Source organism: Aspergillus luchuensis, chromosome 8, assembly GCF_016861625.1.
Source record: "Aspergillus luchuensis IFO 4308 DNA, chromosome 8, nearly complete sequence".
Taxonomy (NCBI): domain Eukaryota; kingdom Fungi; phylum Ascomycota; class Eurotiomycetes; order Eurotiales; family Aspergillaceae; genus Aspergillus; species Aspergillus luchuensis.
This window is the reverse complement of record NC_054856.1, coordinates 427,367-453,709: the sequence shown is the minus strand read 5'-3', so window position 1 is coordinate 453,709 and position 26,343 is coordinate 427,367. Positions and strand designations below refer to the sequence as shown.

Genomic DNA, 26,343 nt, shown 5'->3' with positions numbered 1-26,343 from the left:
CGAGGGGATGGCAAGAGGAAGAGGGAGAAGTAACACAGACGGCGAGACCGCGGAGGCCCGAGCTGGAACAACGAAATTCCGGCGCAAACTCCGGCTTTCCGCCGTCATTTGAACGGAGTACTTCTCGCGGATTCTTCGGTTCATCAACTCTCATCTTCATCTCCTTTAAATATACCTACCAATTCCTCATCTATTCACTAATCACATACAATCATACACCATGCGCCCATTCACCTCCCTCCCCCGCGGACTCCGCTCTCTTCAGTCCGCTTTCCCCCGCGCTACCATCACCCGCGCCTCTCAAACACCCTCCCGGCCATTCACTCAGCTCCTCCATCGCCAAACACCAACACTCTACTCCCCAAAGGTCACTACACACCTCACATCCACTAGGCTCAACTCTTCCTCAGCAAAGCCTTTAACCGACCGCTCCGCCGACGCATCCACCGACGCCCAGAATGAAGAACAGAACCGTCTCCGCCGCGAACAGGAGCCCGCATACCAAATCACATTCACCTGCAAGCCATGCGGAGAGCGTTCCTCACACCGCATGTCCAAGCACGGATACCACCGCGGTACGGTGCTGATCAAGTGCCCGTCCTGCGATGCTCGCCATGTCATAGCCGACCATTTGAATATCTTCTTTGACAAGAAGAGTACCCTTGAGGATATCTTGGCCCGGCAGGGCGATAAGTTGACTCGTGGGTATGTGGATGGCGACATGGAATTCTGGGATGATGGGAGTGTCAATAAGAAGGAGGGTGGAGGTGAAGGAGAGGAGGGCAAGTCGGCTTAGACTACTACATTGTTGACTCGGCTATGCATTGTATTTGGGGTTTGGAAAAGTTGATGAGCGTTTGGCGTCCTGGTTGGGGTTGATATCAATCATCATTGGAATTGGAGTATGTACACTCTGCTCTTGGGATATACATTGTACTTTTATAGATGGAGGTGGAAGATGAAGTGAAGACAAAAGAATCATATGTACGATAGATAGACAGCTCATCTCAAACATGATCGATCTCCTATTCTCCCAACGCCGTGCGATTTTGGTATAAACAAACCCTGTATATGCAACATGCAACGCTATTTCACTACCAACCGCGTCTCTTGCTGCGATGCTCCGCTCCCTTCTCCTTTCTCTTCTCGCGCTTGCGGTCGTTCCGCCGTCTCTTGTCCTTCTCATAGCGCTCCGGTTCGGTGACGGCTTCGATCCGTCGCTTGACACGTCTGTCTTCACGTCTCTCCTTGATGGAATCGTGCACTTGCGCCATGATCTGCACGTACTCGGTCGTTCCAAGCTTCTTCTGCAGGATGTCCAAAACCTCGTGGCAGTTGGAGACCAGGCCCTTGTAGGTCTCTCGGAAGACCTCGTCTGAGGAGCGAGGAGCTGGGATACTGGTATCCGTCATGTGCTGCAGAGGGAGGAGGATGACGGGCAGGGAACCACGGATCTGTTCAACTTCGAGATGGCGGCAGAGCGAGGCAAAAAGTCCGATGGAAGCGGTCTTCGGAATCAAAGATTCAGCCCGCGTGGTAAGCAGCTCTCTGCGCAGGATGGAAGATGTCTGCTCGAAGATGTAGTGAATGGCCGTCTTCGTGGCGCCGGTTTGGCGTCCAGCCTCGTCCTCCGCCTCATCCTCGCTATCACTAGCGTCAGAGTCAAGTTCCTTGTTGCCGGTCTTGGCGAATTCAAGGCCGTTCTGAGCGCAGCATCGGCCGAGGAAAATAATGTTGCGAACCGACTGCATGGCGAGCTCCTCGCTGACTGCCGGGGTGCGAAGAGAGCGCAAACTAGCACGGATCAGCTGCAGCATGGCGTCCTTGTCAAGCGACAATCCCATGGAACCAGCCAACGGGATTGAACCATATCCATTTGCAGCATTGTTCTTGGCCAGGTCCGCAAGCCATGTGCCGACGAGATTCGCTGCGCAGGTCTTGACCCAGGCGTGAGGGTAAAACAGGCATTCACGGATAGCGGCCCAGAGCTTGGTGCGCTCCTTGGCCAGCGCGATTGCCGGTACAGACTTGCAAAGCTTGGTGTAGAGCTGAAGGGAGAAGTAAAGGGCTTGCCAGTTCTCGGTCTCCTCGGCCTTGAGGACAGGTTGCATGATAGCCAGGAGCACATCTACGACGAAGCGAGCCTCTTTGTCCTTCTCAGTGCCTTCCACTTCGAAGTAAATTCTCATAGCCTGTAGACCAGTACTGGTAAGAAGCATGTTGTCCGTTTGCTCCAGCCAAGAATGAAGAGGCGTGAGCATGGCCTTCATCTGCTCCCTGTCTGCCCTAGTGTAAAGCTCTCCCAGTAGGGTACCCGCCATTTCCCTGCACTCAGGCGCGTCGTCATTCGCCATCACCATGACCACCGGAAGGAAGAAGGTGCTAACAATGTCTTGCGCCAGCTCGTCTCCAGTCTTAGACAGCAGCATGTGAATTGCCTCCATGACTGATTGGCGACCGTCCTGGTGCTTGTAATCCAAGTTCTTGGCGAGGAAGCTAAGTTGTTTGGTCCAACGATTCTTGGCTTGTGGGTATTCGATCAAGAAGTGAATGTAGGTACCACGAGCGAGGTCCCGGGCAGCACGAGTCTGGTTCGTAACCATCATGGTAGCGATGCTATCCATCAGTTCGTACACTTCAGGAACCACGAACTTCCTTGCCATAACAGCCCGGATGAAGTTGAAGGTGACACCTTGGCGGTCAGGCTCTTCAATGTCGGCGGTAACTCGTTGAAGAAGGTATGCAAGATGTCCGTCTCTGAGCTTGGTGGTCTTTCTCTCCCGGAGCATAGCCGAGACCAACTTCAAGGATGCCTGCGCAGCCTCCGTGTTCGTACTCGGGGCCTCCTTGATCACCTTGACTGCTTCGGTGAAATAGACGTGGGAGTTGCTGTCGAGCTCGGGGATCGGGAGCTTGATGATGGTTGACAAAAGACGGAGAGCCGAGATCTTCACTTCTTCGTGTGCCTGTACCAGCGAATCGCCAATGATTGGAATGAATCCCTTTAGATTGGCCGGCGTAAGCAGGGAGCCGAACTTGCTCAGAATTGCACGCAGAACATCAAGAGAGAAGCGCGTCAACTTGTGGATGTAGGAAGAAGTAGTGCCCTTCTTCTCACCCCGCTTGGACCCGCGTAGGTCGATCTCCAGGTTCTCGGCCTGTTGAGACTTGGGGGCCTGTGCCTTGACCTGAGCCGGTGCACTGTACGTCTCCTTGACGACTTCATAACAGAAGACAAGAATATCGCGACTTTCGACACCAGGGTTTCTCAAAAGACCAACGCCAATTCTCCGCAAGAGCTCGTCGACCTTTCTCACAATGTTGGAGGTGAGCTTCTCTCGAAGGAGCGATTGAAGCGGCCGAACCAAGTTAGCCAGATTTAGCACTGTGGAGTTCTTCGCTAGAAGCTCCATGGAGTCGAAACTCTTGCTGCTCTTGACTTCCTTCATCTTACTCACGTATTCCTCGGCTTCCTTCTCCTGGCCAACTGTGCCGAACGTGTCATCCATGACAATAGCACTCAAGTCAGGCAAGCAGTAATCCAGGTCACCCTGCTGGAAATCATCTGTCGTCGCCACGAGCATCGAGTGGACTGTGAATGACAGAACGTGAAGCTGGTAACCCTTGGTGAGAGTAGTCCGAAGCTCCTTCAGGATGTAGCCGAAGTACGATGGCCCCAGCAAAAGGGCAATGTCGTTCAGGGTTTTCCGAGCAGTGTCCCGAGTTTCCTGGGTACGACTCTTGAGGATACTGCATACATCCAAGAGGACAGGTGGGAGACGGATGGACATATCGTCCTCGGGCAACAGCTTGAGCAGCTTGATTGTTGTGACCGAAGCGGGCAGACGCAGACTCATCTGTGTCTCGTTCTTGTGGTGGATGAAATCCGTCAAGAAGGGGGTAAAGTTGGTGGTCAGCTCAGTAGCAACCTTGGCCACAGATGGGATAGACCGAGCAAGCGTAGAAACAGGGCTAGAGGTCTCAAGCCCATCCATTCCATCCTTGGCCGCCGCTTTGATTGTCGTGTGCTGGTTCATGGCATTAGTCAAGGCATCGGCCATCTTGCCTAGAAGTCTAATGATGTTCTTCTCCATGTCGGACTTGCTCTGCATGTAACCGCGGTATCTCCGGAAGATAGCCCTGAACTGGTTCCAATCCAGCCATTCTGCAAGGGCTCCGATTGTTGTTACAGCTTCGGCGATGAGGTTATGAGTAGCCTCGTCGGCTTCTTCATCAAAGACAAAGTGCTCATTGAGGGGAATGAAGATCGTGCTGATGTTCGAAGCCTGGATGTTTCCTTTGGCCGCCTCGCTGGCAAGACGGCGCAGCGCCCGCAGACGACGATGCTGCTGAATGTGGAGAACATTGTTGAAGAAAGACGCTTCTTCATCGTCACCGACGAGCAAGACGTGCATATCCTGAACGTTAGGACGTTCTGGGTTCAGCTTGACAAAGTAACCAAGGGCAGTGATGAATTCGGATCGAATGAGCTCAGACTTCTGGCGAACGCCGCTCTGCAGAGCAGGGAATAAGATGTCTGCCACCAGAGGCTCAAAAGCCTCAACATCATTGAGAACTGCCCGTTCCATGAATCGACGCAATCCAAACGAAGCACTTGACCGAATGGAGAGTTCCTCCTCATCCTTAACCTGGTACAGCATGTTGTAGAGAAGAGGCCGCCACTGCTTGGCATTGAGCTTCTCCCACAGGTTCTCATTCACCTCCCTAAAAGCTGACAGGCGGCGGTCATAGTCCACCTCAAGTCTCTTAGTAGACATGGAGTTGAGGTCCTCGCAAAGGGCAGCGACATGAACAAGCTCCTCATCGCGTTTGGCGAAAGCAGTAAAGACACGGGCCAAAACTTCTCTGTTGGCATTGTCCCTGAAATAATCGAACATCGACGACACTGCTTCGAACACTTCTTGGGACAGATTAGCATCCTCCTGCGGGTTGAAGAGAGGCAAGAAATGTTCTAAAGATTTTAGCAGGCCAGACTTGGTTCTCGGAGAGACGCGGTCTGGAGGCTGACGGAGTAGATAAGTAGTGATGCTGATAAGACTAGTTGTCTCCTCCGAGGACTCAACGCACGGCGCGAGCAGAGACAGGGTCTGTACGCCAGAAATCAGGAGGGGCCGGGAAGGACCGCGCTTGAGGAGCCTGCCAAGATGAGACAAAGTGTGCTCGATATAAGGCGACAAGACCTCGGAACGAATTTCGTCGGCAGGGATATCGCTCATCTTTTCCTGCTCTTGAAGCTCCTTGCCAGTTGAGAGATTGATTAGTGGCACTAAGATCTCGTCCATGACAAAGACCTTGACTTCATCACGGGCCGAATCCACACCCAGGCAGTCCACGACCTTCTTCAGCAGAGCATCGTTGTATTGGACAAGGTAGAATGATGACTTAGGAGCAGAGGCCCAGACATGGAACAACTTGAGGAGACCTGACACACCCTGAGCCGTTTCGGTTGCAAAGTTCTCGAGCCTGGGGTTAATCACGTCCTCATAAATTATGCGCACGTAGGACGACCAATCCTGATCCTGAGTGTTGGAGAAGATAAGCTCCAGACAACGGATACATGTGTGTCGAATATTGCGCAAAACGGTTAACAAACGACCCTCTGGCGAATCGGCAGCGGGTGCCTGGTCCTTTTCAATCTCGCGGCATGCTCGAACGAGACAGTAAAGAACAACCTGCATAGACTTCTCTGCGTAAGGGACCATCCGGCTTTGAAGCGTCTCGAAGACGGTTTCAATCATCTTCAACAAACCAGTCTGGCGTCTAGGGCTGACAAGTTCTTGTTCGAAAGCTTGCTGATTGACCTGGTTGTCCTGGACCAAATCAAGTTCTCCAAGTGCTCCGAAAGAAACCTGCATGAAGATCTCGAATTCCTTATCAGGCAGCTGCGACAACGTTCTGAGGACAGCCTTTCTGCGGCCGGCTTGGCCTGCCTGGCCAGAGCTTGCACCAGCCTTCGAGATCATGCGACCATACAGAAGCCGGAGGAGAACAGGAACAAGCTCGACCCGGTGGGCTTCTTCGATCAAATTATCGTCACCTCCGATACGGACGAATACAGAGAGCTCATCCTTGAAACGTGACTCATCCAGAATGTTCAGAAGATTCTCTTGGTAAGGGGTGATGCTCGCAGACTTCCAGGTGAAAAGAGCTTTGAGTGCAGATTTTTGGATCTCTGAGTTACCGTGGCACAGCAAGCCCATGAGGGCCTCATGGACCTCTGGTGCCTTGTAAAGCACACGAGGGTTAATGAATTTTCCAAGGAGAGCGAGGAAAGACAGCCGATCATGGAAGCCCCAAGGAATATAGGAGTCAGCAGTGTCAGAATCACCACCAGTAGGAACATCTTCCTCGTCACGCAGAGCCCAAGAAAGGAACAATGGAATAACCTGGCGAGACTTCTTCTCAGCAATGTTCGGTACGGCGTTGAGAACACGCAAAGCCTGTGTCCTCGGCGATGCCGGAATGACGCCGGTGAAGGTGTGGTCCTTCTCAAATCCTTCAGCCAAAGTCGTAGCCGGACTCTCCGGGTTTTCGAAGTATTTAGAAGATATGTCTTCGATTTTGGCTGCATTAGAGCAAGTGTAGTGTCCTCCGACATAGGACTCGGGGTCCTCCTCCTCCGCATCTGTCGTCGCGTCGCCCGACCCTCTCTCATGGAGCCACTGGAAGGCCAAGTCTGAAACTATCTTTTCGCCCTCGGGGTTTTCGCACATCGACTTCATGGCAGCAGCAGCATCGTCCCACAGAGGCGCCATCTTCTTGGACAACAAACCAAAGCAGAAATTGGGGAGCAGTCTAGCCATCCATCTGCGCGAAACGACCTGCGGATAAGCCAGTGCAAGCTTGCGCACATGCATTGCCAAAACCCTAGCGCTCTGCAAGGTCAACGGGCTTTCCTCGATCTCGATTGCCAGAGAGACAAGTTCGGCGTCTTCTCCAGAAGCCAAGATGAGTTCACGCAAAATCCTCAGGGACAACAACCGCAGCTTGTGGGAGGGACCGCTGAGATTGGAGATTAGGACTTCCGCAAATTCTTCGACGGCTGAGCCCTTAATGTCGATATCCTTATTGCACGCTGAGATGTAGTCTAACGTGGCCTGGAGGAAGACCGGGAGGCGAGAGTATTGCGCCGCGACCTTGCTAATACGGTCCCAGAGAGTCTTGTCGAGTTCGTTAGCAGTCGTCGCAAGGTCCACATAAGTCTTGAACCCTTGGCCCAAGAAAAGCTTGGTTGTAGCGGATGTATCAGTATTCTTCTGCTTTAATACGCGAACAAGATGCCTATGAAGAGTGCTGGTCATTTCGGGTATGAGAGACGGTTCCGCTGAAAGCGACAAGGCGCTGGGGAGTTTGGCGTATGCGCTGAGTAGAGTAACTTCAGTATCATTGTGGTCAGACTTGCTGAAGGTGTCTTTGACCCGGGATTTCCAGGAAGCAGGACAAGTGATGTAGCCAGGCTTGGAGACCTCAGACGTGATGCAACCAGCCTGGTTCAGCCGGAGCAATGCCAGGCAAAGGTCGTGCTCGTGATCTTGCCAGGAATTATTGACAAACTTTTGGAAATAAGGAAGGACAACACTGTGGAATCTCTCCGGTCCCCATTCCGAAAATGTGGCACAGAAACCGAGGAAGTGCGTCGAAAGTTCGTCCTTGCTCACAGCGTCCATGATCGAGCGCATGAATGGCAGCATCTCATCCATAGGAGACACTTGTAGCGCATAGGCGACTGCGGTAAGAAGCTGTGGGGTGGCTTCGGCGTACGCACTAGCCGCACCTGCAGCGTTCTGGAGCAAAAGGAGCAATGTTTGATGAACGGGCTTCCAGTTCTTGACCCTGGTTCCCTTGCGAGTCGCAATACACAAGAAAATCAGCCGGCAGCATGCATTGGCGTGCTGCTTCTCTCCTTTACGGCAGTTCTTTTCGATATACGGTTTGATGAGATCAAGAATCGGCTCGAAGGTGTCGGGTGTGGTGCAATGGATGATGTTGATCACGACTCCACTAGCAACGTCCAGTCCCAAACTGCTCCGTAAATCGTCGCCAGTCGAGATATGGTCCAAGATACAGCTGAGAATGTCGGCTCCGTTGGAGTGGATGCCGTACTTGACACCCTTGATGGCGTCGGCAAACATCGCCATGAGACCCTCCTTGTACATCTCCACATTGTTTCCATCTTCGGCAGCCTGGCGAAGGTCATCGAGTAGGAAGGACACGGCGCGCTGGAGGGGAGTTGCATTCTTGTAATAGACAAGGCCGGCCTTGCGAATAAGGAAGGACATGGACTCGGCGGCGAAGCGGGCAACAAACGACTTTTGGCGCTCTTTTCCGAGGTACGGCGTCATGATACCAAGAAGCTGTCTAAGATCGGGCACCAAAAGCCGGGAAAGGAACTTGAAGATCCAGGCCAAACAGCTGAAGGACCACTCGACGACCTCGACATCGGAATGGCTTGCGGCAACGGATGCCACCAGAGTGACCGCTGTCGCGAAATGCTTCTCGAACCTGACGCCCAAATCCCTTGCGAACTGGGCCATAAGACCCAGCAGCGGCTCCATCGACAAACTGTCCCTCTTCTCAATGAACTCCACCAGCAGACTCATGATCTTGTCCTCATGGTACAGAATCTGGGCCAAACTCTCGCACAGCGGGTTCACCTTGCGGACAAAGTGGACGAAATTATCCGACAGATTCAACTCGACCCAGTGCTCGAAGGCCGACCGGAAGTAGGACGAGGTCTCATCGGCTTCTTCCCCAAAGCTGGGTCGGCGCACACGATGGATAGGGTCGATCTTCAACTTTGCGACACGCTGGGAAAACGGCTCGAATCGATGCGACTTGGTCGTCTCTGTGCCACCCTTCACACGCTTCACGGGCTTAGCCCGCGAAGACGACGACGCTGCGACCATCTTGTACTATGATGGCGACGACACGAGCAGCGTCGTTACAATAATTAGTCAAAAGTCAAGGGGTGGATATCTCCGACTCTCCTCTCTGCCTGTGTAATAGTATAGACAAAAAAATTCATCGGGGCCGCGGCAACCTTGTTCCGGTGCGGAGATTAGCTCACCGCCCGGCCTTATGCAGCGTCTGTGCTAGCCACATCAGGTTAGATGCGTATCACGTGGACTGTATGTGGCCCAAGCTCCTCAAATCCATTTTTGGCGATTTCGGCATAACTCGAATATTCCTCGTTCAATAGCATCAGTTGGTGGAGCAAACGCGCATTGGCATATATCTTTGGATCTCTTGAGACTTCTATCAGGGAGTTTTCTACCTTATCTTGGCCCTGATATATATCAGTTGCAGCGACAGACACAATTCGAACATCTCACCCTAATATGTTAAAGCTGCTTCTTGCATCATAGTACTAGTATCCGTGATATTCCCTTCTCCAACATGGCGTCGAAAATGTAAGTCTACCTCAACTCACTCTTCGGAGCACTTTACTAACTCCCTCCCAGAGTCGTCATCGGAGACGTCAACTGCGAGCTGCAAGACGTCTTCACCAAGCTCTCCAAGCTGCATATCAAGCAAAACTTCTCCTTCGCCATCATCGTCGGCGACCTCTTCGGCGACTGCTCCACAGAGCATGAACTCGAGCAGATCAGCGCCCTGCTCCAAGGCAACATTATCGTGCCTCTCCCCACCTACTTCACTCTGGGCAGCCGTCCTCTCCCCACGCGCATCATCGAGGCCATCGAATCCAAGGACGAAGTCTGCCCTAACCTCTACTTCCTGGGCCGCCGCGGCACCCTCAAGACCTCCGAAGGCGTGCGCCTCGTCTCTCTAGGAGGCACACTCGACCCCGAGTCCAAATCCTCCGATAAATACCACCCCTCCTACACCGAATCCGACGCCCGCGCCCTCTACGGCGCCCACCAAGCCGACATCCTCATCACCCATCAATGGCCCAAGGACATCCGCACCGGCTCCAAAGCCCCCTTCCCCGACACCACCGACACCCCCCCAACAGAAGTCCAATGCATTGCCGACCTCTGCTCAACCCTTAAACCACGCTACCACCTGTCCTCCTCCAGCGCCTTCTTCTGGGAGCGCGAACCCTTCTTCCACCTCCCCACCGCCGACACCGACAACCCGGACGCCAAACCCCTCACCCGCTTCATCAGTCTGGCCGCATACAGCAAAACCACCAAAACCAAATGGATGTACGCCTTCACCCTCGACCCCAAAGCGCCCCCAGCCCTCACCATCCCAACGGGCACAACCGCGCCCCCCTTCGCCCCCATCCCCACAAAACGCAAACCCCTCCAATCCCAACGCGACTCCTACCACCGCTTCGCCGTCGACGACGACGACAACAACAACCGTCCCCGCAAAAGACGCGCTCGCGCGCCCCCTCCAGGCCCAGACCAATGCTTCTTCTGCCTCTCCAACCCCAACATCGCAACCCACCTCATCACCTCCATCGGCGACGAAGCCTACCTCACCACCGCAAAGGGCCCCCTCCCCACCTCCAAAACCTTTGCCTCCTCCTCTCTCAACTTCCCCTCCCACATGCTCATCATCCCCTTCTCCCACTCCCCCACCCTCTCCAGCATCTCAGACCCCACCTCCAGACAATCCACCTACGCCGAAATGCACCGCTACCGCTCCGCCCTGCACTCCATGCTACGCCACCGCGCAAACAACTCCCTCGGCGCAGTCACCTGGGAAGTCTCTCGCGGAAACGGCATCCACATCCACTGGCAATTCCTTCCTGTGCCTGCTGATCTCGTGCACCGGGGTCTCGTCGACGCCGCATTCAAAGTCGAGGCCGAGAATCTGAAGTATCCGAGATTCGAATCTCCATCTCAACCTAATGATGGTGATGAGAGCGCCGAACCGGGTGACTTCTTCCGCGTGTGGATCTGGGAGCCTCCGCAGTCTGCTGTTGCTGCTGCTGCTTCGGACACTGAAGCTAGGAAGGATGATGAGAAGGGTGGTGATAAAGGTACGGAGAAAACGCTCCTCCTGCCACTTAGTCCGGACTTCCGGTTCGATCTGCAATTCGGACGCAGAGTCATGGCGAAGTTGATGGGGTTGGAGAAGCGCATTAATTGGAAGGATGATGTGCAGTCTGTGCAGGAGGAGGAGGCGGATGCGGAGGCGTTTAAGGAGGCGTTCAAGGAGTGGGATTTTACGTTGGAGTAGATACTTCTATTTTTCCCTACTAGGATACATATATTGGGATTTGGCATTCAGGTGGGTGAGTTGGATTTTGTGTGGTGTTATGTACTATTATATCAATGGAATATTTTGCTGAGATTTGAGCTTGGTTTCATACTATACTTACTATTGAGGATTGTATCATAGTACTTATTAGATTTATCAAAGGTTGACTGCATATACTTTGGAGTACTACCGAATCAACGGATTTGTATTTTTTCTCAAAGATCACTCTAATAAAGCCACTGGGATAACCCTATCCAGGCATGACAGGTGCCGTTCGTTATACTGTCTATCATTTGATTCAAACATACATCATGCAAAAAGGGTTCGGTTTGGTTGGGTCATAGCGGGCCGGAGATACGAAGGGTAGAAACTGTATGTACAAGCGGGATGAAGAGGAAAGGGTACTAGTCACCAGGACACCTGGTGACCAAGCGAGAGGAGCTCTAGAAAAGAAGGGATACCGGATAAGGCATCACGGATCTAGCCAGTGGATTTGGCTGTTGCGATGTAGCTTGGAGCGGCTTGCTTGGACTTGCAGGCTTGTTTAGAAGCCCGCTTTAACGCGTGAGTGTCAATATGTCCATCACGCTGCTCCCATGGATGGGGCATTCCAAGCACATGCGAGTAGGGTCAGCATCGATCACGAGGCCGATTGCTGAATGTATTGTGGTTACTGAGAGTCGAAGGTGACTTAAAAGTTGGTAGGCCTGCGTCCACTCTGCAAAAGACTCGGGGGCCGGCCCGGTTCATTGGCATCGCGAGGCGCAGGGGTCGTAGAGAACGGAGGAGGGGGCGACGTGGGAGTCGCTGGGGACATGTTGCGGTATGGCGGTGCCTGGAAGCCGGGGGAAGGCTGGCGGTACGGGACCGGACGAGGAGCATTCATAGCTGAGTGCAGCGTCGGAGCTGGAGAGAAGGTCCTGTTAATCGGCATCGGCTGTCCGTACGTGCCGGTATCCGGAGGCATCTGATGCTGCGGCATGTAGTGCGGGTGCGCAGGCTCTGGGGGCATATAATTCGGATGCATGCCGTCCATGGGCATCTGGTATGGCTGCATGCCATCCATAGGTGCATGATGAGGCTGAGTCGCGTCCATAGGCATATACTGCGGTTGCGTGGTATAGGTGGGAGCCGGTGACATGTTATGGAAGCGGTCCTCGTGAGGATACTCGCTGTAAGGCTGGTGCTCATATGGAGAAACGGGCGGAGGCGACCGTGGGCCGGGCGCGTGATAGCCATATGCGTCCGGTCCATCGTATCCGTCGTATCCTCGAGGCTCAGCATGGTATGCGCCTGGCGCAGCAGGCGTTCCGGTCCTCAACGGCGGAGGGCCCCCGTAGCCTCCCGTAACAGACCGGGCTCCAGAGGGCATGCGACGAGGCTCCTGGTTCGCATTGCTCAGAGGCTTCATCTCGAGTGATTCCGCATGGGGGTTCTCATCCTCGACCTTCTTTGTCACGGCGCCTTCCCAAGTAGGCATGGCGGGCAACGCATCCTCGTCAAACTTTCCGTTTGCAGGACTCGACGGCGTATCGAATCGTGCAACCTCTGCTCCACGGTATACGGGAGGTGCTTGTGGTTGGTAGGGTGTCTGATAGGCGTTGTTCATAGGTGCTGGCATGGTCGGCATAGCAGGCATTGGAGGCGGTTGGTCATACTGGTCGTCCAAGTACTTTTGCTTGTTCCTCTTTCTCTTGAATCCCGGACAACACTTGAAGCAACATCCACAACAGCATTTGCAACATTGCACACCACAGCACAGGCAATTGATCACGCAAGCGATGACGGAGAGGACAATCAGCGCGGCGATGATAATAGCGACGATAACAGGCCACCTAGGTAGTAGTCCGAGTCAGAAGGCATCCAACAACCAACAATTGAAACACAAACTCACTTGCAGTAAGCCTTGGACATGCACTTGTCCCAACTAGTGAACGTACTGGCGTCGGACTTGAGATCGCTCACGACATCCCTCGCCCACAAGGGGACGGGAGCCTTATCCACCGGACTCATTATCCTGGCAAGACGTGCGCGATCCACCGGGAAATCCTTCGAGTCCCACAGCCGACCAAAGACGGTATAGAGCGTGTTCCTGACACACGGCGGGCGTAATCATGCAACAAATGCACGGTATGAGATAAGCAACTGTGCACCAAGGGATAGTTTCTTTCAATCCAATTTTCGAAGTAAGTTGGTATAATGAACGGTTAGCAGAGACACATCTGGCTTTGCCTCTTGACACTGATTTGGTATCGTAATGAGTGGCTCAAATTGCGGCGTTGCGCGACAGTCGCACCGAGGGAAAGGAGGGAGAGGAGAGCGCGCAAGTGCTCAACCAGGCGATCGGAATTGATTCAAGGAGAGACACAAGAAATAGTGATGATCTATTCTTGTAAAAAAGGAGAGACTGCCTCCAAAACAGGGAGGATGAAAGAGAGAGATCCGAATCGACAGATGAAGATGGACGAGAGAAAAGCAATGAATGTGGAAATTAATGATGGTGGTGGTAGTGGTGGTGGATGTGTGTAGTGCGGACCGCGAAACAGTGCGCCGCCACAGCCTCCCAGGGGAATTGGGATAGATATATCGGATCATGTGCAGATCGCCAGGGAATCTGCAAGGCGGACACAATAAGTCGCCAGATGCGATACCTCCTCGAACCACCAGTAAAGGAAGGACTCTGGTCGTGAGGGATGAAAAAGTTCGTCCCTGAGGCCGAAAGAAGGGAAGGGATATGGGGAGGGAAGGGCGACCGAAAGAAGGCAAACAAGAAGAAAACGAGGGATGCAACAGCGGGTTTAATTTGATTTAAATTCGGCTGGGGAGGAGAAGAACAGGCACTTCAACTCAGGAACAGGAGATCAGCGCGCATTGCGGAGAGCCACTCACTGCCTTTAGTTTTTGCTGCCCGCCCATCGCAATTGAATTCAGGCGAGCGACTGTATTTACACTTCTATACACATATAATCTCACTACCGGATCGGGTGTAATACCAGTGTCTGACCGGGTCAGGGAGGGTTAATCTGTTTCGAACCCAGCTAACCAGCAGATGAAACCGCCCGTTTCCTGCCTCGCCGGACCCTCTCCACTGCTGTCGATCTCTCCCATCGCATGGCCTTTTTTCCTCTTCCTTTCTGCTGTTCCAGCATGCTGCCCATTCTCATTGGCAGTTGCGGTGCCCACCCCAGCATGGTGGTATACATGGGTGCGTTTCTTGGGACAGACACTCAGCCTCCCGAAGTACTACAACAAACCACTGTATTCCAATTTGTTTCGAGGGGACCCTGTCTAGATATTCTCCGAACAATACGAGAGAGATATAATATCACTTATCTACGGAGTACTATCTGCTACTCTTGCTACTTAGTGACTTGAAAGCCGCCAAGGGAAGGGGTAACCCAACAGGTCGTCCAGGGGAAAGGATAATCACTGATCGCTTCCCACCCTCCCGTTCGCCCTTCACAGACTAGTTTCGATTAGGCGCGGGTTCGACCCAACGAACAGGATACGAGTTCGCACAGAACAGGCAGATATCGGCAGCCCTCGCTTTTGACAGACGGGTCCACCGTTGGATGACAAAACATCATCCTGCGGAACGGTTCCTTCTTCTATAACATTAACATTGTACTTTGTAGTAGTAAGCTATTCACGTTGGTTGGTGTCGGCTGCTTTCACCTCTTATATCACACAGCCGAGGACGATAATTGCAGTGGAAGAGACACAGATAAGAACCAAAGAGAGAGAGGAGAAAAAAAATTGAAACGATAAAAGAGATGCTGGCGCCATAATCATAGAGCATAAAAAACACTACCCCGATAAGTCATTATAGTACGAGTACCATGGAGTTTTAAATATATAGGCACAAAGAAACTCATAAACCCGTCACACGTTGGCCCCTGGTATCCCTCCTAGCACAGAACGCTATGAGACGCAGAGAGCGACATATCCCAATAATTGATCATCGAATAGACGCCTGGGTAATTACATAATAGTCGATCGCAAGGAACCCCCTTGGATCGGGTATCTGGAGACAGAGAGAAGGAGGAGGAGAGAAGTCGTTTCACGGAGTACTGGTCGGAGCGTTACACCTTGGAAGCCCCCTCGGGAGGAGGACCCGGTGGTGGCTGGTACACCCGTTCGCCACCGTGGTATGCGTTCGGCGGTTGTTGTAGCTCGATTCCCGTCTGCTGGCCTCCAAAGTAACCATAAGCTTGCGGATGAGGGGTGTATTGGGGTGGCGGTTGTTGTTGGTAGTAAGGGTCTGCGTAGTATGGTCGTTGACCTTGTTGCTGTGCTTGTTGCTGAGACTGTTGGAAGGTCGGAGGAGGGCCGGCAAGCCATGCAGTGCCGGGGTGAGGTCGGAGCCCTTGTCTGCGCCGACGGCGGGCGTTGTAGCATCTACCGAACTTGTTAGTCTCCAATCACAGTGGCAGGATCCTAGACCAGGAAGATGAGATGCATACGCGAAGAGAAAGAAGATGATTAGCGCCACACCGACAATGACTGCGAACGCGATCCAACGACCCCAATCATACCAAGTGCTGCCATCGCACACTTCACCATTGACGGTGGGATAGCTAGAAAGAGACGGTCAGCCAACCCGAACTAATGTACAACAACAGCACTAAAGGCCATCCATGATTGAAGCAGCCTAGAAAGCGCTCCAACCAGGGATGATCAGGCAGATAAGCCAGTCATAAACATACCAGTCTCGACGTCGAAGTAGAACACCCATGGTGGCTGCACCTCTGTATCGGAGGCCTGGGAGGCGCGGAAGATGACGTCGATCAGGCCGGTACAGGGAACGGTAAGTCTAGAGCGAAGTGGAAAAGAAAGTATGCGGCGGCAGGTCAATATAGACAAAACCGGTGGGAGGAGAATCGCAAAGTTTCAGTAACTCCTTCAGGGCGAGGAAGGGATTCAGACAGGAGTAAGGTAGGGGGGGAAAGGGAAGAAGCAGTGAAGTTCTTCTGGGCGTCTGAAGGCAGCAGCAAAGCGAAAGGAACTGCACGGGTAAGTTATTATGGGGACTGGCCGGCGATTGGGTAAGGTAGGGCTGGAAAAGCCGGTGCCAGTGTGGCTCAGTGGCTGGGCAAACACCCGGGAACGATGAATAAACTTCTACTTCTTGTTGGTGAGGTGATCGGAAGGAAGGGGAGATGGAAAAGAACTGATTTATTAATTATGAAAATTAGTGAATTTGAGAAAAAAAAATTAATCCTTTGACTGGTCTTGTCTTATGTTTTCAAACATGAATGATGGTGGCCTAATACTTAGTTTTAGTTGGACTAGACAGATCCAACCATTTCCGTTGAAGAATCTTTAAGCAGACTAAGACTCCGCGTAGTAGTAAGTCATTCCCAAAAGTCAACTTTCGGCAGTGTTTGACGTAGTAAGTAGTATTCTCTGCCCTTCCCACCCCCACAGCTGGCAAAGTGTCGTACGTAGTCCATTTCCAAGTAGCCACTCGACACATCAAGTGGTAGCAGTGAACCAGACTTTTTACATAGTAATAGAAGAGAGGGGACTAAAAGTTTAATAATAATAAAAAAAAAATACCTAGTTTGTTTGTTTCCGAATTCCGACGGTGAATGAGAATGATATGTAAATGAATGGTTCATGAATCAGTTAGATCTACATACCGCGTTCATCCACCGTTCCTGCCTGACGAGACCTCATATTGATTGACACGACTTTAACCAGCCACTAAACTAAGAGTGTCAAAAAGCGCGAGGATATCTAAGACCTCGGATCGCATTCGGTGGAGCCTGTGACTGCAACGACCGGCACTAGACTAGTCGATTATCCTATCCGCCCACTGCTGTCTCTCCAAAATTCGGGTGCCTGTTCTCAACTTGCCAATTATTCAACCTCCTCCTCTCAACGCGTGCCTCTTTCATCCACTCATCCATCTTTTTTTTTGAGTTGGGGCCACTCTTAACCACGTCTTGTCGTGTCTTTTCTCCTCACCTTTTCCGAGAAGTCAAGTCAACCAAGACATATTTACTGTGTGCTTGTTCAATCTTGGGTCCGCTACCAGAGCACCTATTATCATTATTGTTGAACGGTCGGCAGATATGTGGTGCCTCGGCACGATCCAGTCCATGCTCACTAACCTAAAGACTCACGTCACAGCCACGAGTTTTACGAACAACACCACCAGCAGTAGCAGCAGCAGCAGCAGCATAACCATCATCATCATCCGCTTGACCGCTTGTACTTTGCAGTTAGCATGTAATAGATCAGTAACCAAGTAATAATCGCTGTACCCATGACCTGGCCTCGATCTCAATCCTCATATTGCATTATTGTTTTGCCTAGAGGCAAAAGTAGTATCCGGAAGAAATTCTATCCAGTCTCATGTCTCTACGGAGCACTCCGCCGCGTGTCCGGATTGCCTTTTCCGGCCCTTGATTTGAGATTTCTTTGTCAATACTCTCATCTCACGTAAAAGAGGTACAGTAAGCCATGTCATACCTACTTTCTTGCTTACTCCGTTGCTGCGAGCATATACGAATGGCATTTATCCTAAAGTACTCCGTATGTTGTCCAAAATGGGCAACTCGACGACAGTAGAGTATCATATTTAACACCGCACTAGCATGGTCACAGACATAGCCAGTTTCAAACCGATACTTAAGCGAGATGCATTATACAACTAGCCTGCTATCATAATAGCCTGCTGCACCTCTCTTAATTAGTGCTTATCTTGTATAATATGAATGGAGGCTGGATGTGAACGGAGACAGACAAAGCCAGCCCACTCAATCTTCGGCCCTAATTCGGCCTACTACCTAGATAGCTCGTGTTTCAGGTTTATGGCGGGGGTTGATTACTACGTAGTTCTCTCAGTGCAGTCTATACCAGATAGGTATTCCGTAGATAGATATAGGCTGCTTTGCTAATTCGTGTATTCGTTTAGATCAAACAAATACACCTGAGCTTAATTTAAGGAATGACAGTTACTACTAATCAAATTACAAATAAGGACTGAGTTGCTCAGGCTGGAACTACTTACAGATTTGTGTATAGGCTAGATACTCCCTGAGGTAATAAACGCTATAGAGCACCGAGAATAGATAGATAGTAGTACGGTGCAGATAGACAGATACATTGGCCACGCCTCGCTGCAAGTCACTTACACTTCAACTCAAAGCACTACTTACTGTACACATACCAGCAAAGACAGCCGATCTATACGTAACTGCGCAGCTACTAATTTCATAAGGCAAGTACCTGGGAATTAGTAGCATTCTCCTCAACCTCGTCCATCAATCCCTCATCTGGCAGTCAACAACTACACCGAGAACAAGTAAGCAAACAGAGTACTCCATACCACTCTGTAAACTAAAACCGGCATATAACCCAGTCATCAACAACACAACTCAACAACTAGCCCCCATTACGGAAGGAAAAGAAAGAAAGCAAGCAAGCAAGCAAGCGCACCAGCCATAAACCTTCGCAGATGCTCCGGGGAGGGAAAGAGGAGGAGGGGGGAAGTACAAGTTGTTTGGCGGGGTGGGATTTGCTGGGGAGGCTTGATTAGTTCCCGTCTGCGCATCTGCATTGCCAACGCATCAGTTGGTCTGTGTGTGGCCCTGTTGGCCATCCTGCTTGGGATTTATTTTTCCTTTTCTTTGCGCCCTCAAATAATTCATGTTTGCCCGCGTCTCTTTGTCTCTTTCTTTCCTCTCACTTTCATCTTTCCTGTCTGGATATCCTTTCCGGACTTTGGTGCTGAGTTTTCGTTCACTTAGCTAGTATTTGCTTGCAAGCTACTACTTAGCTACATTGGACTGGTTGGTGGTCATGTGCTTATTGGGCATTGATTGATTTCTCCCCAACTCTTGCTCTCTTACATGTCTCTCTTTCTCTCTCGCGCGCGCTTCAATTCTCGATCGTCGAGCTACTTGCTAACTATGCAGTTCGTTTTCTCTTCTTCTTCAATAATGTCCGCAACCCACATGGTTCAGGTTCTTTTTATCCACTATGAAGGACAGCCTGAGGAACATAAAATACACAGAAGTACATTGAAACTGACATCATTGCTTGAAAACCAAACCAAGTGACTCCATGACAAGGGTGAGGTACTGAAGATCGGACAAATGTTACGCTGAAGCTCAAAGTGTGTCTGGTTCACGTCGTTCACATCATTACATCGGGGCTGCGAGCCGCATGGTTTTTGCAGTCTACAAGAGATCCATCTCGTGGATGGGATCAAGGAAAGAAGGGGAGGAGGGTCTGAGGGATTGATCCCCCAGCGGTTCTCAAGCGGAGTCGCTGACGACACGTCGTTCATCGACTGGCTCGAGCGATTAACCAATGCAGAACAGCATCGAGGTTCGTCTCCTCTTTAGCGCTGATCCCATAGCAGCTCACTTCGCGATGAGTGATGGATTTCAGGTCCATCTCGTGGATCAGATCGTCGACCGACAGCTTCTCCGGAAGGTCGGACTTGTTCCCAAGAACCAACAGCGGTATCCCGTTGAGCGTCTCTTTGTTCATCAGCTCGTGCAACTCCTCTTTGGCTACGGGTAAGGCAGCCCGATCTGCTGCATCCACAATGTATCTGGTCGGGCAGTTAGCGCTGCCAGGATACCAATACATGTTCCAGACAAAGTTGAGCACTTACACGATCGCATTCACTCCACGACAGTATCGCTCCCACATCGGTCGAAACCGTGGCTGTCCACCTAGATCCCAGCTGGATGGACATTAGATACATCGCACACGGGCATCTCGAAGCTCCCTACTGGGGTACCATACCATTTGAGAGTCACATGTCCCTTTTGAACTCGTTTCGTGTTGAACCCGATCGTGGGAATAGAACTGAAATGAGGTTTAGCTGGACAATCCAGTGTCGCTCTGTCAGGCCAGGCCCTACAGGATGGAGACTTACTCTACAGTGAACTCGCCGCCCTATACTGCGGGATAAGCGCCGAGGACCGATAACACGGGAAGATGCGTTCAATCGCCGTGGGGGGAAAGGCATACCGCAAGCACACGTAACAACGAAGACTTTCCTGCATTCTGGAGACCAATCATGGTGACATCCATCTCCGTCGCCCTGCGGGTGCGAATATATCATAATGGCACTTAGCAAATGGAATGATTCCTTATCTGCGGGGACGGGCCGAAGAGGGGGGACCATTCCCGGAGAAAAAGCGATTACTTATTGGGACAGCGGCCCACTTACCAGAACATCCTCAGGAGCCAGTCATAGATCGTGCGAAAGATACCCGCCATGTTGATTATCGAAAGGGTTTGCGCCTTGTGTCGTTTGCGCGATCAGAGCAACGAGGGTGACGGGATAGTTTAAGTAGGGGGAAGGCTTGACTTTGGTGGAAGCAGGTCGAAAGGGCGCGCACTGCTTGTCTCGGCTGGTGGGCGATCGACGACGGGTGGGAGAAATATATCGACACTTCCTGGGCAGAGGGATTTTGTAAGGTTAAGTGGGGGTGGAGTGGATTGCTGAAAAGGGAGAGCAACAGAGCCTTCTCTTTCCCGGGCAGGGAAAAGCAGAGGATTAGATGTGGGTTGTAGTGTTGGATGGAGAAGATGCGAAGTGGAAAATAGTAGGTGGTAGTAACCGGTGTGCTGGGAAATAATGGGCGGGTGGATTCGAAAAAAGAGGCGGCGGTCGTAGCAAGTTTCCCACGTCCGAGCAGCAGCTGAGCAGGAAAAGAAGGTGAGAGGGTGAGGTCGAAGCGGCGCGAAAAAAGAAAGGCGGCAATTTTCCCCAGGGTCGGGTTGGTTGTTCCCTAATCCCTAGTGATGGCAGCAGCCAGAAAAGAATATTTCTTCTTCTGATGTCTCTTTGCTTTGCGGTGAAACTAGAGCTGGTCCGATCTATGGGCACGCATGACCGTTCGCTTTTGCGCCGCCGCGCGCTGGAGGGGAGCGCCTAGTAGTCTAGTCCTGCCCGGTCCCTGTCAGTGATTTTTTTTTGGCTGGGTTTGGTTGTCTGTGTCCGGACTCAGCATCCAGTAATTAACTAAGTAACTAATTAGACTAGCTACTCGGAGTAGTTAGTTTAATGCCCAGGTCCCGTGTCAATCACTCGTATATTCCGGGAATTTGTAAAGAGGGATCAAAAGGACCAACTAGTCACGGTTAGTTACTCACTGGAGTGGGAACTGGTGGCTCTCAGTCGCACGAGGAAGTCATTAATTATCGACAAACCGGGAAATGGAGAGACAGTCCCCGAGCAGCAATGATGATATTATTAACAGCTGCGCTTTCAAATGGCAGCCAATAGTCGCGGCTTAGCCCAGGTAATCTGTCGCCGGCGGATTGATACTAGTAACTACCGGACTAGTTCGTAGTATCTCCAATTGTCTGCCTCCCTGTCGACCCGCCTTATCACCAAATATTAATTTTATCTTCCTCCCCGGAAGAGTAAATGCGCGCGGTTAATAAGGTAGTAGTAGTAGTAGTCCAGGATAATAATGGGAAGTTTGGAAACTACATATCCACCCTTGAGAACAGGCAGATTTTTATCCGATAAATCAGTTAGTTAGTAGTTGCATTACTGAGTGATTAATTGAGTTAAGCTGGGACTGACGCATTCCGGGTTTGCCTTGTTGCCTAAGGCGGTTCTTCCCTGTCCCGTGCGTCTGTCCCGTGACGTATGCATAGATTATGTAATTGACTCTATCTGTTATGTATGCCTCAGGCATGATATGCACTATCTCCACGTGATGATATCTGTCCGCCGGATCCACCTCGAAAAATTTCCCCGTCGAGCGACGACGAGGTTCGTTGCTCTCCAGACCAGCACTCCGGCTCTCTGTGCGAGTCGCATCTCCTCTCCTCTACCTCCCTCGTGGCTCTCACGATCCCTTATACCAAGGGAATGAGCATTGGGCCAGCTTAATAGCACCTATCTTCACCCCGGTGCTTCGGAAACTACGGATACGGAAGTTCGATCGAACTTTTCCCGCCTCATTCGACCTCCCGCCTACGACGACTAGAGATAATTCACCATGGCCCCCGCGGCGACAGACACGAACTGGTCGGTCAATTACGACGTCCTGAGACGGGAGAAGCTTTTCCGCAACCCTCCCAAGGACCAGACCGCATACCCGGCTTTGGCGGCTGCCATCCGGCCGCATGTCGATTCTTTCAATGCGCTCTTCGACGGCCCCAAGACGCTGGAGGCGGCCCTGAAGGATATTGGCACCAAGACCTTCATCGACGGTGAAGCCGAGACTCCCGAACAAAAGAAGGCGCGGCAGGCAGAGGGGCGCAAGGCGCCCAAGCGGAACAAGCTGCATGTTCGTGTCAGCGAGGTTTTCCTCGAGAAGCCGGCCCTGCCTCCGTCGAACAAGTTCACTTCCCGCAACCGCAACATCTACCCCTCGGAATGCAGAGAACGCCATGCGACGTACCGTGGAAAGCTCCGCGCCAGACTTGAATGGCGCGTTAACAATGGCGATTGGATGGAGTCGGTCAGAGAATTGGGTCAGGTTCCCATCATGTTGAGGGTGAGTGCGTTTACATTAGCAGTTGGATTGAGTATGCAGGGGAAAACCTCTTGTCTAACGTTGCGTGATTTTCCAGACCAACCGCTGCCATCTGGAAAAGGCCACGCCTAATGAACTTGTTGAGCACAAGGAAGAGTCGGAGGAATTGGGTGGTTATTTCATTGTCAACGGTAATGAGAAGCTCATTCGAATGTTGGTCGTTGGAAAGCGCAACTACCCCATGGCGATTGTTCGTGGTTCCTTCGTTCGCCGTGGACACACCTACACCAAGTATGGTGTTCAAATACGTTCGGTGCGGCCAGATCAGACGTCGCAGACCAACGTCCTTCACTACCTTACCGACGGTAACCTGACGTTCCGTTTCTCGTGGCGCAAGGCCGAGTATCTCGTCCCGGTGATGATGATCCTCAAGGCCTTGGTCGAGACGAACGACCGCGAAATCTTCGAGGGCATCGTTGGCAGCGCTTCTTCCGAGGGAATCAAGAACACCTTCGTGACTGACCGTGTCGAGCTGCTTCTGCGGGTTTACAAGGCATACAACACACACAGTCGCGCTGCTTGCCGGGCCTATCTCGGAGAGAAGTTCAGACCCGTCCTCGGTGTGCCCGCAGACATGTCCAACGAGGATGCTGGTACCGAGTTCCTCCGCAAGGTCGTTCTGCCTCACCTTGGGAACCAGAACGTCACCGAGAACCAGGACTACGACAAGTTCAAGATGCTCCTGTTCATGATCCGAAAGCTCTATGCTCTGGTTGCTGGCGACTGCGCTCCTGACAACCCGGATGCTGTTTCCAACCAGGAGATCCTGCTTGGTGGATTCCTCTACGGAATGATCTTGAAGGAAAGACTCGAGGAATGGGTGAGGTCCTTCCAGCCAATCCTCAGGGATTGGTCCAACCGCAATGCCGGTGCCACGTTCACCGATCCGGCCTTTGAAAGGGATTTCCTGGCCAAGGTCGTCAAGCGCTCGAACGAGAACATCGGTGGTGCACTGGAGTACTTCCTGTCTACGGGTAACCTCGTCAGTCCTACTGGTCTCGACTTGCAGCAACCGTCCGGTTACACGGTCATGGCGGAAAAGATCAACTTCTACCGTTTCATCAGTCACTTCCGCATGATTCACAGAGGTAGTTTCTTCGCCCAGCTGAAGACGACAACCGTCCGTAAGCTGCTTCCCGAGAGTTGGGGTTTCTTCTGCCCTGTACACACTCCTGATGGTTCTCCCTGTGGTCTACTTAACCATCTTGCGCACAAGTGCTTGATTGCAACTAGCGACGTGGACACCACTCACATCCCCAAGGCGCTGGTTCAGCTTGGTGTGCGCTCCGACTCGTCTGTCTCTGTGACCGAAAGCGTCACCGTCCAGCTTGATGGTAGAATCATCGGTTACTGCTCACCGAAACAGGCTTCTGCAATCGCGAACACCCTGCGACGCTGGAAGGTCATGGGCTCTGACAAGATCCCGCGCGAGCTGGAAATTGGTTACATTCCCAACACCAACGGTGGTCAGTACCCTGGTATCTACATGTTCTCGCAAGCCGCCAGAATGTACCGCCCCGTCAAGCACCTTGGACTCGACAAGCTGGACTACGTTGGTCCCTTCGAGCAGCCCTTCATGGAGATTGCATGCTTGCCTCAGGATCTCATCTCCGGCGTGTCGACGCACATCGAGTTCACCCCTACCAACATCCTCTCTATTGTCGCCAACATGACACCTTTCTCCGACCAGAACCAGTCGCCTCGTAACATGTACCAGTGCCAGATGAGCAAGCAAACGATGGGTACACCCGGTACCGCCATCCAATATCGTACAGACAACAAGCTTTACCGACTGCAGACGGGTCAGACACCCATTGTGCGCCCCCCTCTCTACAACGCGTACGGTCTGGACAACTTCCCTAACGGAACCAACGCCGTTGTTGCTATTATCTCCTACACTGGTTACGACATGGACGACGCTATGATTATCAACAAATCCTCCCATGAGCGTGGCTTCGGTTACGGTACGATCTACAAGACCAAGATCCACTCCCTCGACGAGAAGGACTCTCGCCGCGGCAAGTCCAGACGCGAGGTCACCAAGCTCTTCGGTTTCGCCCCTGGAGGCGAGATTCGCGCTGACTGGCGTGCCACTTTGGACGAAGACGGTCTCCCGCACATCGGTGCCCGCGTGAAGGAGGGCAGTCTCGTCGCCGCCTGGCACACGGTGCGCTATGATGCCGCCTCCGACTCCTACGTCAACGTTGACGGAATTACCCACTTCGTCAAGTACAAGGACGCCGAAGAAGGATACATCGACAGCGTGCGCATCCTGGGTGCGGAATCCGGAGTCGAGCCCGGCCAGGCCCTCAGCGTCAAGTACCGCATTCCCCGTAAGCCCATCATCGGTGACAAGTTCTCGTCTCGTCACGGTCAAAAGGGTGTTTGCTCTCAGCTCTGGCCCGCCGTGGACATGCCCTTCTCCGAGAGTGGTATCCAGCCCGATCTGATCATCAACCCTCACGCCTTCCCCTCTCGTAAGCCAGCCCCCCCTCCTCCCCTATCCAAGCCTCCCCAAACCCATCCCCACTAACCGTCACCAGGAATGACCATCGCCCAAATGATCGAATCCATGGCCGGCAAAGCCGGTGCCCTGCACGGCCATCCCCAAGACTCCACGCCCTTCCAATTCTCCGAAGAGAACACCGCGGCCGACTACTTCGGCCACCAGCTCCGCAAAGCCGGCTACAACTACTTCGGCAACGAGCCCCTGTACAGCGGCATTACGGGCAAGGAATTCGCCGCCGACATCTTCATCGGTGTCGTCCACTACCAACGTCTCCGTCACATGGTGAACGACAAGTTCCAAGTGCGTACCACCGGTCCCGTCAACCAACTGACCGGCCAACCCGTCAAGGGTCGTGCCAAGGGAGGTGGTATCCGAGTCGGAGAAATGGAGCGCGATTCCCTCATCGCCCACGGCGCCGCCCACATCCTCCAGGACCGTCTCATGAACTGCTCCGATGCTACCCGCTCCTGGATCTGTCGCGACTGCGGCTCCTTCCTCTCCACCCAGGTGGCTGTGTCCTCGGCTGGATCAAGCAAGGCTCGTATTGCCGCTGCGAAGGCCGCTTCGAATCAGCATTCCGGCGCGAACGCTATTAGCGGAGCGCCCAGTATTGTTCGTTGTCGTCGTTGTGCTAGGGAGGCTGTCTTTGAGGATTCCCGCGCGGATGTCTGGGAGGATGGTGATGGTCGTCGCTATGTTGGTGGTGATAATGTTACCGTTGTGGCGGTGCCCGGTGTGTTGAGGTACTTGGATGTTGAGTTGGCGGCTATGGGTATTCGCATGAAGTTCTGGGTGGATAATTAGGGTGCATATATCTATATTTTTATTTTTATCTGTGTGTGTTGGGGGATGATGATATAAAAAGCAAACCTTCTTTTTTGTTCGTTGTTAGAATGGGGGCGCATTTTCAGCACTGATTTTGTTTTCTACGCTATGAAGTTGCTTGATGTTTGGCTTCTTGGGGATGTATGTATGTTATGTATGCATTATGTATCTATTTTCTTTTTCATATAACTATGATCTTTTCATTTGGTTCTTATGGGATAGATGGTTTTGTTTCCTTTTAGCAATTGTAGGGTTACCTTTGGCTGGTGGCTTGCATTGATGTCGGTAGTA

The 26,343-nt window shown here is 52.2% G+C and overlaps 7 protein-coding genes across 7 annotated transcripts; 3 read left to right on the top strand and 4 right to left on the bottom strand.

Annotated features, from left to right (window-relative positions):
* Positions 1–220: 220 nt before the first annotated feature.
* AKAW2_80159A (DNL-type zinc finger protein) lies at positions 221–796 on the top strand (the record flags this gene model as incomplete). Its single annotated transcript, XM_041681149.1, has 1 exon — positions 221–796. The coding sequence occupies one exon, from the start codon at positions 221–223 to the stop codon at positions 794–796; it is 576 nt and encodes a 191-aa protein (XP_041548120.1).
* Positions 797–1,094: 298 nt separating this feature from the next.
* On the bottom strand, positions 1,095–8,927 carry UTP20 (putative HEAT repeat protein (DRIM); the record flags this gene model as incomplete). The annotated part of the gene is made up of 1 exon (XM_041681148.1): positions 1,095–8,927. The coding sequence occupies one exon, from the start codon at positions 8,925–8,927 to the stop codon at positions 1,095–1,097; it is 7,833 nt and encodes a 2,610-aa protein (XP_041548119.1).
* A 490-nt stretch (positions 8,928–9,417) lies between these two features.
* Positions 9,418–11,172, top strand: AKAW2_80157A (CwfJ domain protein; the record flags this gene model as incomplete). Its single annotated transcript, XM_041681147.1, has 2 exons — positions 9,418–9,431; positions 9,483–11,172. 2 exons carry the CDS (start codon positions 9,418–9,420, stop codon positions 11,170–11,172), a joined length of 1,704 nt encoding a protein of 567 aa, XP_041548118.1.
* Positions 11,173–11,884: 712 nt separating this feature from the next.
* Positions 11,885–13,206, bottom strand: AKAW2_80156S (uncharacterized protein; the record flags this gene model as incomplete). The annotated part of the gene is made up of 2 exons (XM_041681146.1): positions 11,885–13,028; positions 13,088–13,206. The coding sequence occupies 2 exons, from the start codon at positions 13,204–13,206 to the stop codon at positions 11,885–11,887; spliced, it is 1,263 nt and encodes a 420-aa protein (XP_041548117.1).
* Positions 13,207–15,275: 2,069 nt separating this feature from the next.
* Positions 15,276–15,928, bottom strand: AKAW2_80155S (resistance to Congo red protein; the record flags this gene model as incomplete). Its single annotated transcript, XM_041681144.1, has 3 exons — positions 15,276–15,591; positions 15,657–15,770; positions 15,900–15,928. 3 exons carry the CDS (start codon positions 15,926–15,928, stop codon positions 15,276–15,278), a joined length of 459 nt encoding a protein of 152 aa, XP_041548116.1.
* A 3,560-nt stretch (positions 15,929–19,488) lies between these two features.
* On the bottom strand, positions 19,489–20,439 carry AKAW2_80154S (ADP-ribosylation factor-like protein; the record flags this gene model as incomplete). The annotated part of the gene is made up of 6 exons (XM_041681143.1): positions 19,489–19,762; positions 19,826–19,897; positions 19,960–20,022; positions 20,093–20,112; positions 20,188–20,260; positions 20,390–20,439. 6 exons carry the CDS (start codon positions 20,437–20,439, stop codon positions 19,489–19,491), a joined length of 552 nt encoding a protein of 183 aa, XP_041548115.1.
* A 1,739-nt stretch (positions 20,440–22,178) lies between these two features.
* ACR2 (DNA-directed RNA polymerase I core subunit RPA135) lies at positions 22,179–26,031 on the top strand (the record flags this gene model as incomplete). The annotated part of the gene is made up of 3 exons (XM_041681142.1): positions 22,179–22,679; positions 22,756–25,195; positions 25,262–26,031. 3 exons carry the CDS (start codon positions 22,179–22,181, stop codon positions 26,029–26,031), a joined length of 3,711 nt encoding a protein of 1,236 aa, XP_041548114.1.
* Between the last annotated feature and the right edge of the window lie 312 nt (positions 26,032–26,343).